The following is a 13,084-nucleotide window of genomic DNA, read 5'->3' on the forward strand; positions in this document are numbered from 1 at the left end:
ACTGCCCCTTAGAGACATGCAGGGGTTAATTTGAGCCGGATCACCTCTTGATTTTGGATTCCACGTGTTCCAGAACTCATTTAGTCCGATCAGGCACCTCTTGTGTATTAATATTAATGATAATATAGTGCCGAGCGATATAGAGAATGTGAGGCGATGATTCCGATGAACTCATTATCATCACTTGCTACGCTAGCGCCCTGTACTATAAATAATGCCACGAACCACTGCGCTTTACAGAAATGTTTTACAAGTTAGACCTGTTGAGAAACTAATTGCTGACTGTAAGTCCCACCTATGGTTATGTGGACAATTTCCCGTGCTGTGCAGAGTATAGCCTAAATAATTTCAAATTGTTGTCATAACATTCATTCCATGGATATTATGCTTTTTTTATGATTGTTTTGCTGGCACTATGATTCCATCTCTCTTGTGAAGGGTCTTTGTGTGGCTTGAAAAGCGCTCTAGAAATACAATGTATTATTATTATTATCTAAAATTGAGGCTCATAAGTCCCATAGCATGGCAAGTGGGCATTTGCATGTTGTTTCAGCACCATTTCTGCTTATATTCCGGGCCCTGTGTCCATCTCGTCAACCCTGCGCTGTCTTATGTAGTTTGCGTTCCGGCACCTTATGATTTACAAATTAAGCACTGGAGACATGTGACAGCTTGAGATCTTGTAACTAAGGGGCCGTTTACATGGTGACGCTGCAACGACAAGACGCAACGATTGTGTTGCGGAATGGCCTCGCCTTTACACGGTGACAGCGAAAACGGAAGGCAGAGACGCGAACTTTTGATTCCGGCCTCCAAAGCGGAACGATTCGCTTGTGGGGATTGTTCCTCAACCATAAAAATGGAACACTCTCACGCCAATGATGTCAGCACTCGCACACATTACTTTGGGCATGCGCAGTCGCTGCTACTAAACATTTAAAACAGCAAACATTGTGGAACGTCAGCTTTAATTTACTGTTTTTATAATATTTATTTAATTTAGATATATTTTTGCATTTAAAATCGCATAGACACCATTGCTCCAAGTGGGCGGGTAAGTTATCTTCCTGGCTGAGGAGATTGTTTTCAAGGAAGTGCATCATTGGCTGTCACTTTGTAAAACTGCACTGCCCCCTAGGACCTTGCATTAATACTACATCGAATTGCGACATTATTCGAATAGAGACCGAACAATGTACAGTAAAAGCAAACATGAAATGTGTCTTATTCTCCGAGCGTCACCATGTAAATGACCCTTATAACCATAGGCAGAGTTTGACTTTTGTGGCAGGGGGAGGACAACATGTTGATGACCACGAAACGCAGTGTCAGCAATAAAATTAACTTAAAAGAATATTTATAATAAGTTGAAAATGAGCGTTTTTTGATTCCCATGATTTTTGAGAGGAATTCTTAATCAGGCTGCTTAGATCATCATCCATTAACTCTGGAAAGCCCACCGGTGGTGGCTCTGTTGTACAATTAGCGTCTTTAGTGGGGCAAATTGAAACTCTGCCCACCATTTTGGCGGTTGCTCAGTAGTTGTTGTCGCTTTTGAAAGCTTAGGTTTGAAAAAATTACGTATATCCATCTTGCCTCTTCGGTCCTCAGGTGGTTTTGGCTAATCAAAGCAAATGACTGTCTAAGGTGCTAGTCACATGATCTGTTCGACAAATAATTTTGACCCATCATAAATTTTTTGTTGTTGTTCATTTAATTCATTTTTGTTGTTTGTTTTATTGCTTTACAATTTTTATAGACAATATTTTACTGGAAAACTTTTAATTTTAAAATCATATACGTACAGGAAAGTTTACATGCAATGACACTTTTCGGCCAAAAAAATAAATAATAAAAAAAAAATTCATGGCTTACATCTGTTTATTCTAAATTTCTTCCACTACACCAAATTTTTGCTATTGTGATAATTTTGTTAAAAGATATCATGGTGAGCTAATATGCAATTCCTAACTCTATTTGATCTAATGCATATTTCATTTCATTTATCTTTTATTTCATACATAACAAGGCAACAATATAGCAAAACAGAACGTAATGGACGGTAACATTGCGTAAAAACATATGTACACAAATCAATAATAAATTACATGAAAAAAACAGAGTGGTAAAAAAGTGCAAAACGTATTTAATCCCACCCCCTTCTATCAAATAAGTCTTCAAGTCTTCTCTTTTCCTACTACCGTATTGGCCCGAGTATAAGACGGTGTTTTTGCATTGAAATAAGATTGAAAAAGAGGGGGTCGTCTTATATTCGCGGTCTAGACATTATACCCATTCACGACGCTACATGGCGCCAGATATCATTGAAGCGATGTTCTGTCATGACAGATCTCAGCTACTCTCCCCATTCACGACGCTACATGGCGCCAGATATCATTGAAGCGATGTTCTGTCATGACAGATCTCAGCTAAGTTTTACCATTTTGTATGATTTTATTGCAATGTTTTTCCTTATTCAGATTTGTTTCAAGACTACAGTTACAGTTAGACTTCACTTTGATGGTTAATGCAGTTCTTGCAATTTTGTTGTTTTATCACAATAGATCGGTTTATTTACATTTCAAAAACCAGAAGCCCTTCATTTACGAATGTGATTGCATTTTAGTTTATGTTTTCCGAAAGTTCGCGGTGAATCAGTAACAGGCACACTTTTTCAAAATAGACAGTGTTTATTGATTAGAAAATGCAGAATAAATTAAGATTTATTGATTATAATCCCACAAGAGGAAGCAACAAGTATCAAAAACAAGCAAAAACAATAGTAACATGACGCTAGATTTGAGTTTGTCAATCCCAGAATCCCTGCGTTATCGTTACAGCACACTCAGGTGTTCCTTTAGCAATGAAAATCGCTTACCGTGACAAATGAGTGGGAGCCAACGCTCCGGTAAGGCGGCGAAGGAACAAAGCCAGGCGATCCGTACGTGACCCGCTGGCGGACTTCATGGGTCGCCCGGAAATGTCCTGTTTTTGTAGGGACGCGCCACATGGGGGCGGAGACGGCCAACCTCCGCCCCCAGGCGGCACGGCCCCGTCCAATGACAAAGCTACTTTTGGTTCAGCCCCTCGAAAAAGGGGCTTTTACTTGCGTGGTTCCCAGGTTGTGCTGTCCGGTAGCAGATGTTGTGTTCCCACAGTAAATATTATGAGTGCAAAACAAGTTATCTCGCTAGATTCCCTCCTAACTTATGGGACTCAAGCGCGTACTATGGTGCAAAACAAGTTATCTCGTGAGATTCCCTGCTCAGGCGCGTCTCCTTACTATGGGAACAAGGTGAAAAACAATAGACGTTGTTACAATCTATGTCACAGAGGCAATCATACATCACAAAGGCATAATGTAATCTTTTTCCCCATCAGTTTACATATTTAAATGTTCAGATATTAAGATTTGAATGAGGCAAAATAACATACTTTTTCTCTCAAATTTATTGTTATAATCATTTGTTTCGGATGTACTGTAATTATTTTCTGTATATAAATTAATTTGCTGTTCAAAAAGCCTTTTTTCAAACTTGAAAAAGGGGGGGACGTCTTATAATCAGGGCCGTCTTATATTAGGTATATTAACATCACTAAATACAGTAATAATAACCATTCCTACACTAATACATTAAGACTCTAAATTCAAATCCATTAAATAAATCAAAAATGAAGCTTATCATCAATGATAAGCGAGTACGGCGTCCTCAGGGCATAAGGCCCTTTTGTAATGCTTTTCCATACTATACATTGAGGCTAATTGATATTATCTTTAAGTTATTGTTCCTTTTCCATTCAATAATGACAAAAGATAAAATGTGCATGTGTGTATATGTAATTAGGAGACATTTTAGTACTGAGCCAAAATCAGTCACAGATGAATGAACTTTACTGACCCAGGATTTGACCCTGGCACAGTCACGCAAGCAGACACGCACACACGCGCACAAGCACGAACACACGTAAAGAAAGAATGGCATATGTATGGATTAATCACAGCGATCTCATCATGGATGAAGTCACATGACAGAGGGGGGAAGTTAAGCCCCGTCGGCCGTCTTCAAGGCAAGGTTAAAATCTTTTTGGTCTTGTGGTATGTCGCCAACATTCTGCACACCTTGAAATTACACAGCGGGAAGATAAACACAAATAAGTGCAGGCTTACAATTGAAGGCTGTCATCATCTGGCGGATCTCAAAGCTCTCATGGAGGAAAAATCCCCGTGGCCATTTACTGTATATAATTGGACTTTTTTTATGCTCTTTCCAGGAACGATGCTCCCAGTTTGCGGAGCCTTGTAATCATACTGATTTCCAGTATAGGACACGACACGTGCGCATCTGAGTTTAGAATCCAACCGTTCAGTCATTTGCCCATGCCAGCTGGCTTTGGCTGAGAGGAAGCTACAACCTGGAATAGTCACCGGTCAAACGCAGGGCACTTTTCGTCAGTAAAAATTTCACATTTTCATTCACTCCGAGAAGTGGGGATTTTAAACCTGAATCTTTCGAGTGTGAGACAGACATGCTAAATACATGGTGTCGCCTGAGGTTAAATGTGACCATACATTTAAACCCATGACACAAATGCCACAAATTTGCAGGGTAACGTTTGCATGCACACGACATGAGGCTTTCTGACCTTGAATATATTGTCTACAACCTAATTGCCAACTACTGGAACTGTCAATCATACATTACCAATATATCAACCTATGAGGAAGAGGCGATTGCTCTAAAACTGCGGTGGAAGCTCAGATTTCCCCCAAATGTCAAAAAATAAGTGATCAAATATATATACTGTTGTGTGTCCATGTTATTGACTAAATATGCACTACAACGCGTGGTGTGAATTAGATTAATTATGTGAATTAGAATATTTTGAGACGATTCGACTATATACAATCTGCCAGTTAGCCACGCCTACCATCATAGGGCTCTAGCGTCCCCAACAGGTGGATGACGTCAGGGGAGTCACGATTTCATCTGATTTAGTATGCAGCCCATTGAGGGGGAATTATTCACAACGAGGAAAGCGCGACGAAGAGAGCCGAAAAATGTCATTGTTTCAGTCTCTCTACTCCAATATTTTTACAGGATATTCTTTTTATCCAAGTATTTTCCCCAATAGCTAAATAAATGGCTTGAGAAGGACCAGTCAGCCTGTTGAGGGGGAATTATTGGGAACGAGGAAAACGTGACGTAGAGATGTCATTGTCGAGTATTTTTGCCCAATAGCTAAATAAATGGCATGGTCATGACAAATAACAGTCTTGAGCTATATGGAATATGAAATAATAAAAATGTATTTATTCAAGACGACATGGCAAAATTACTCCATAATGGTCAAAACTGTCAACTTCACCTTTACTGTCGCACCTCCCGAACGATATTTTATGTCACCTAAATCGGGCTTATGTCATTTCCCTTCCCCGGCTTCAGAGAATGTAAACAAACCAAGAGGCGTGGCAGCTAGCCGACATGCTAATCCGAACCGAGTGATGTTTCAAAGTCTTCGAAGCGGAAAATCACACATAACTAGCCCGGATAATTTCACATGACGACTGGGTTGTCGATTGTCTTTGCCGATCGGCAAACCGCCCGGCGGAGAGCAATTTACAGCTCGTTCCCCTGCTACTATGGACAGGAGAGCTCACAGGGGAAGCAGCTGGACAATGACCGCTGAACAAAACGGCCGACGTCGGAGGAGCGTGTAGCTGCCAAATGGTCAACACGAATATGGCAAAATAATGTTTTACAAAGCGGCGAAGTCGTAAACAGCGAGACTCAGTGGAGGAGGGCGGCTGCAGTTGTTGTGCAGCTAACATGTGCAGCTGATGTGTATGAGGAGAGCTTTTTACATGCTCATCCATGATCAAACGTACGTAGTCCTTTATTTTTAACTCAAAGTTGCAATTTCTGATTGGTCGGAAAATTTGACAGAACACCGGGCACATGAAGAGGGGAATAAGCCAAATATAGTGTTCTCCAGGCGGGGGAAAGTGCGACCAGCCGCAGGTCGTCGGCCGAGGGGACAAAGAGCATGTCAGCCACAAAATGCAAGCCACCTACATATTAAAATGATCCCAGTATTTGACATTAACCTAAACGATATATCGTTTAAACATCGCCATCGCGATGTGTGCATGTGCGATAGTCCCATCGCAAGGACGTGCGATAGTTTTTTTTTTCTTTCCAATCCATTCGCTCACACAGCCTCTCTCACCCCTTTTCCCAGCTCTCAGTCACTGCGGCACTTGCTTATTAAAGTTAACGATGTCTTTGATCTGGCCAAAGAAGCCGGGCAGCAATCTGTCAATCATCGTTTAACTTGTTAAACAGTTTCTGCAAGGAAGCGCGGGCTGGAATGAACGTGTGTGTGTCTGTGGGGGGAGAATGTGGAGACGTTCGAGACATATAAAATAAATGCCAGAAGTGATTATGAGGAGTTTGTAATTTCTACATGTCACTCCAAGAGTCACAGCCATGTTAGGTAAACAGAAGCATTTAATAAAGCCAAGCATTTTTCTACACAGTACTTTATTCTTGTTTAAAAATCATTCAGAAGGACAGTTATGTTTAAAACTGATCATAATTATTACATTCTAAGTGCTTAAAAAGCATTGATTAAAATATATATACATATACATTTTTAAAAATCATACTTTATGGGGAAAAAAGTGAGAAAAAACATGTCTTATATGTATCTCTTTCCAGTGCTAAATCTGAATACATACATTGAGCACACAGAAAAAAAAAAAAAAAAATGGGGGGGTATGCGCTACTTCGCGGTTTTTCACTTATCGCGGCGGGTTCTGGTCCCTATTAACTGCGAAAAACGATGGAATACAGTACACTGTGGTCATGATGAGTCATCCAAAGTCTTTCCAAACATACTCAAGTCATCTAGTAAAAATTTCTTTTAAAAAAAATATATTTTTTTTTAATAGCGCAATATAATATCGCAATATATCGCAAACCCCCCCAAAAATCGCAGCAATAGTTTTTTCCAACCTCGTTCAGGCCTATTTGACATAATATAAAACACAATGTTTACTCACTTCCTCGTAAGTCCAATGGTCCCACAGTAGTAGCGCTTGTTTTGGCCAATATCCACCGGTGAATGGGAACCTTTTGAAACCCCAAAAAGGCGCATACGCCTCTCCCTCGTACAGCAAGACTATTCTGCAGCCGTTTGGCTGGCGCGATGCGGAAAATAAACGTATTAATCCGCAAAATCAGCTGAATTCTTAGTCCTTCTCATAAAACAGTACGGCTGTATAGTGATGCGGACTCCTTCCTCCATACACGTCACAGCGCCCTCTTTCTCAACTCGAGACTGTTGCCGGAAGTCACTCATTTTCGTGGCGCGGGATTCAAAAAACTAAATTAATATAGCGATTGCTTCCACACACATCCAAGCGGTCCATTTCATTCAGGAGCATAAAATACTGCATTTATTATGAAATAAACATGCTTTTTTGTGTCACAGGCACTTTAAACAGTGTGGAAGCTGTGCCTCTCCAGACTTGAGAGTACAACGTTCCACTACAGCTAAACGAGAGGAGTCATTGGCTAAAAGCTAGGTTAATCCCGCACATCGGATGTTGTGCTTCTTCATGGGCAGGTGGTGGAGCTCAGCTGGCCCAGATGCTCTGGTTCTCTGCATGATGATTTTTCTAAGACTGCATCCATTTTTGATTGACAGCGAAATGAGCGAATCAAAGATATTTTTATATTAACATCAGCAGGAGGCATTTTTCAATTTTCATTACTGTTGGAATTGTTGTGCATACAGTTAACATTTATGCTTTCCTTATAATAGGATAACTTCTGTCTAGTTAGCCTTTCCTATGCCCTGGGCCATGTGGCTCACACGAAATCTATGTATTCTATTCTATGTTCTATGTTGTTTTCCTGACCCCTCCCATCTTATTGTTTGCCCCTGAATAAAGAAGGTAGCTATCACAGCAGTTAGGGGAGCAGCTACCAACCTCCACAAAAGCTACATCGATTTCCTGCATGTTCTTTTTAGCCAAGCTAGGTGTACATAAACCTAGCTTCGACTCTAACGATTACGTCGTTCTGAGTTGAACTTGAGACGTTCATAATCTTCCTAGCGACACTTGCTTTGTTAAAAATGACTAGCGGAAAATCAAGCTTATTTCTGGTGTATTTTTCTATTGTAGCTTCTTTTGTTTGGAGACTTGACTTCTGGCACTCTCTAGTTTCTTTCCCTATCAAGCAGCAGGTGCCGCTGAGCCCCTTCCACCGTCACAAAGCACTCATTGGCGGACACACTTTGAGCTTCCCCTTATCATCATCCACCACGGCTATGAGGTGCTGTATATGCCAAAATATGATCATATTTGCTTATCTTGAGAGTTGATTGGCTCTGGTATATAATAAGTCCCTCCCTTTCCACCAGCAGATGCAACTGAAAGGTTTCTACATTCTATTTATGAGTTTTTCTGTTTTAAATGTTTGCTTGTGTGTGAGAAGGGTTTTGATGTGTAGGGAGATGAGATGTTTGGCAGGACAAGTAAGAGGTTTTCTTGTATGTCTGAGCTTTTTTGGTGTGGTTGATTGTTGTTGTCTAGGGTTTTTTAGGGTTGTTTTTGATTTTTTTGTGGGGGTGAGTGACTTGTTTTCAGTGGGTGGGGGCCTGTAGATTTGTGTGAGAAGTTTGTGTCTGTGAGAGAATGTTTTGGTTTGTTGTGTCTAGGTGTGTGTCGTTTTGTGTGAAGGAGAGAAGCTTTGATATGTGTGAGGGATTTTCTGGCGTACGAGAGAACAGGGTTGCGGGTATATGTAAACTACGGGTATATGTAAACTATGTTGGAGTGTATGTGTGAGTTTTTTGGGGGGTTGTGAGAGTTTTGTAGTGTAAGGGACATGTTTTTAGTGAGTGTGAGAGGTTTGTTTGTATGTATGAGAATTTCCTTTATGATTTTGAGAGTATTTTTTTAATTGTGTGAGAGTTTTTATGTTTGTATGTGAGAGGTTTGTTGGTTTTCGTGAGTTTTATTGGAAGCGCTTGAAATGTTTTTCATAGGTGTTTTAGTGTTTTGAGCATGTTTTTTGTGGTGTGTGAGAGTATTTTTGTATTGAGAGATTTTAGGTTTGCCATAGAGGTTTTTATTTATTTATTTATTTTATTTTTTACAGTGTATATATATATATATATATTTTGGAGTGTGAAAGATTTGTGTGAGTGAACCTTTTTGGTCATTTACTGTTACAGACTGGGACAGACTGTTGTGTGAGAGTAGATTGTTGGTGTTGAGTTTGAGGTATGAGAGAGTAATTTTTTGGGGGGGGGGTGTGGATTGAATTCTTACAGTGAGGTTTTAGGTTTTATTAGTCTATGTACGAGAGTTTTTTTTCAGTGACTCTATTATAGGCAAAAGTTATTTTTGACCTACAGGGTTCATTATTTGAACTTGTCACCTATAAAACATGACTTGGATTGGATTTTTAGTCAGTGGCTTCATTTGGGTTTCTAATGATCACTTTTTCTAAATAATTTTGTGCACAACAAATGACAGCTTCAATCTATCATTACGGGGTAACTGAGATGTAGGGTGCATTATTGAAGGGACTTTAGTTTCTTACCCCGGTGTCCGGGTAAGTGGTCCAGCCCAGTTCTGAGGTAGACTCTGTTGTGTCCAGCAGCATCACTGTCAAATAAACAAGCAAAATCTTATTAGTTACAAATAACATGGATATGCATTGAAAATCTAACTTGTTGTCAGGTTTATTTTTTAAATCACTTTGCTAAATAGAAAATAGGAAGCCGATTCTTGACCCGTGGAAGTCATCCAGGTTTAGGGCACCTTGTTCTTTGATTTTTTTTTTTTTTTTTTTCCCTCCAAGCTGTGCCATCCCAGAGCTCCACCAGTGCTCTCCTGCTACATGCATATGTCAAAGATCATAAAACATTCCATGATAAAATACGCACTGACAAGGATCTGCAGATTGACCCGAAAATGGCGGCCTCATTTATAAGTCAAACATTGGCTACTTTAAGAGTCTGCGTCATATTTTTGGACAGCTGATTGCCGAATTTTGGAGTGGGTGCATAGGTGGATGTAAAGTTCAGGTGCCACTCCTAAACCCTATTAAATGTTTAGTCTTGCATGCCTACACATGAGAGCCTCCCACACAAAAATGAAGCAACGAGCCAAGGTATTAAAAATGAGGTTGCACGTGTGAAAACACCTTTTTTTTTTAATGAACTAGCTGAACATTTGATCAGGAGGACGTGAAAGCAAGAATGCACACTACATGCATGAGTGGCATAAAAGTCAAGTGAAAGCAAAAAAAGAAAAAACGTAGTTTAAACTTTTCATGCACTAATTATGATTTTTATTTATTTTTTTAACCCCTAAAGGGCACTCGTTGAACTCATTGGCTGCCATTGACCACACTAGACGTCCAATTAATTTTGACTGGGAGAGGCAAATGAACGTTTGTTCATTTATTTAATTTTTATTAACATTGTATTAATTAATACATTATTTATATTTACAAAGAATATTATAATAATAACTGCTAATATTTAAGTCCTTTTAAATGACCAAAATAGTCACTTGCCCTTGAGAGTTAAAGGTATTAATTGTCATCCTTTGAACAGCTGTCCACTGTATTGACAACTAATGATGATAATGTTATGCTGCCTTAAACACAGACACACATAAAAAGTCATAAAAATCAGACATTACTTTTGAAAACAGCTCAGAGCTTCCTCTATGTTTCACAGTTGGGACAGAGTAAATTTCTACAATTGTGATAACAGGATTGGTATTTAGCATTTTTTTCTATTTATCACAACTGTGCACATTCATACTGCTTTGTATGGAAGCCCATGTTTGAGAGTCAAGCTTGTGCATATCAGTGAGAGTCGTGGTTTTGGTCCGACTCCAGTTGGTCGGAGATTGGTGAAGTGAGGCTAAAAACTGCATCCCACCCTAAAACTTCGGCTTTGTAAACCATTTAGCCACTAATTGCAGTCAGCCCATCACGCAGAGCACATACAGTATCTCATCTGTACTATCATAAAAATAAATCTGCGTACAAATTTGAAGGATTTTCACAGCCTTCAAATTTGATGATGTCATATTGAAGAGGAAGCATTTAAAGCTTAAGTATGACGGGCCCTAAGAGTGACCCTTGAGGAACACCGCAGGAAATGAAGAAGCCACTTTGACATTTTATGGTCAACAACCACAGAGGACAACGTTGAAAACAATCATGGAAGTCAAACCTATTTTGTTTTCTTCTTAGTTATGGTTATCTTCGGGTAGCCAACCTAAATATTTAACTCATTCGGCAGCCACTGACGGTGCTAGACATTCAATCTAGTTTGACTGCGAGGAGCGATTGAACGATCGCTGCCATCAACGCTCCCAGTCCAAATAAGTTGAGCGTTTAACACCGTCAGTGACGGTCAAACTAAAGCCCCTCTCACATACACCTGAATGTGTATGTGTGAAAAGTGGGCGTTAAATTGACGGGTCACAGCACGATGGCTGATGACGTAAATATCATGGCGGGCAGATCGTCAATTCCTCTTTCTTCGCAGTAAGACGAAAAGGGGTAAACAAACATCGCAGTTATCAACATGGCAAGCTGGAAATAGCTAAATTAAATTGAAAACATCAACATTAAATTGCTATTGGATAATAGAGGCGGGGAGGAGAGTCCATCGTCCATCTTTGGAAATGTATGGTTTATTTTGTTTCCGATGTTAGGATCCGCAACTGTGGAAACAAGGCTGTACCTCAAAGCAAAAAACAACTGTCATATTTGTTTGAGTTCTGTTCTTTTTCCTGTATTCAGCACCCGATTGAGCCAGATGGGCGTGGTAATGCGACACACCTGTTCTGCATTAGGAAAGCTCGATATTTAGGGAAGCCTGTCACCATCTGCAAGTGTCGGACGATTACATGCCAACCTGCTTGCTTACCGCTGTGTGCATCATCTCGAGTTCTACTTGCCATTTACGGTTGTATTATTTGTTATCACGTTGTTGTAGCGCTAGTATTTTTGTTGGACTTTGCCATCACTTGTTTTAGCCTTTTTCCAGCCTTGTGGCTTCGCCTTAGTTATCTTGCCAACTAGGTTCGTGCCATTTTTGTTTTGTATTTTGTCTCGCGTGTTCTGGTGTGCTCACTTAGTTCTCGTTTTGTAATAAATACAACAAACTTCAATTTCTATGTTTGGATCCATATTTAACGGCCCGCCGTTTCATAACAACAACAGAGGGATACGTTTAAAGAGCATATAACACGAGAAAAAAAGTCTAAAATGTCATTATTATGTGAATTAGAATCATATTTTGAGACAATTCGACTATATACAGCAATTTAGCAAAGCACAGATGACGAGAAATTAGTCTTTTAATCTGCTGGTTAGCCACGCCTACCATTATACGGCTCTAGCGTCCCCAACAGGTGGATGACGTCAGCGGTAGACTTCGCTCATCGATTTTACTATTCAGCCCATTGAGGGGAAACTATTCAGAACAAGGAAAACGCGACGAAGAAAGCCGCAAAATGTCATTGTTTCAGTCTCTCTACTCCAATAGTTTTACAGGATATTCTTTTTACCCAAGTATTTTTCCCCAATAGCTATATAAATGGCTTGAGAAGGACCAGTCAGCCCGTTGAGGGGGAACTATTCACAACGAGGAAAACGCGACGAAGAGAGCGGCAAAATGTCATTGTTTCTGTCTCTTTATTTCAATATTTTTACAGGATACTCTTTTTATCCAAGTATTTTCCCCAATTGCTAAATAAATGGCATGGTCATGACAAATAACAGTCTTGTGCTGAATGGAATATGAAATAATAAAAATGCATTTATTCAGGACAACATGGCAAAATTACTCCATAATGGTCAAAACTGTCGACTTCACCTTTACTGTCGCACCTCCCGAACGATATTTTATGACACCTAAATCGGACATATGTCATTTCCCTTCCCCGGCTTCGGAGAATGTAAACAAACCAGAAGGCGTGACAGCTAGCCGACATGCTAACCCGAACCGAGTGATGTTTCAAAGTCTTCAAAGCGGAAAA

General features: G+C 39.9%; 1 protein-coding gene across 3 annotated transcripts in view; it reads right to left on the reverse strand.

The window, feature by feature from the left end:
* ephb6 (eph receptor B6) overlaps positions 1–13,084 on the reverse strand; it is a 118,722-nt gene that overhangs the window by 69,433 nt on the left and 36,205 nt on the right. For all 3 annotated transcript variants that reach the window (XM_057833618.1, XM_057833619.1, XM_057833617.1), the window contains exon 2: positions 9,618–9,682. In XM_057833618.1, the coding sequence (XP_057689601.1) occupies positions 9,618–9,682 (65 nt within the window). The remainder of the gene's footprint in view (positions 1–9,617; positions 9,683–13,084) is intronic.

Source organism: Corythoichthys intestinalis, chromosome 4, assembly GCF_030265065.1.
Source record: "Corythoichthys intestinalis isolate RoL2023-P3 chromosome 4, ASM3026506v1, whole genome shotgun sequence".
Classification (NCBI taxonomy): Eukaryota; Metazoa; Chordata; class Actinopteri; order Syngnathiformes; family Syngnathidae; genus Corythoichthys; species Corythoichthys intestinalis.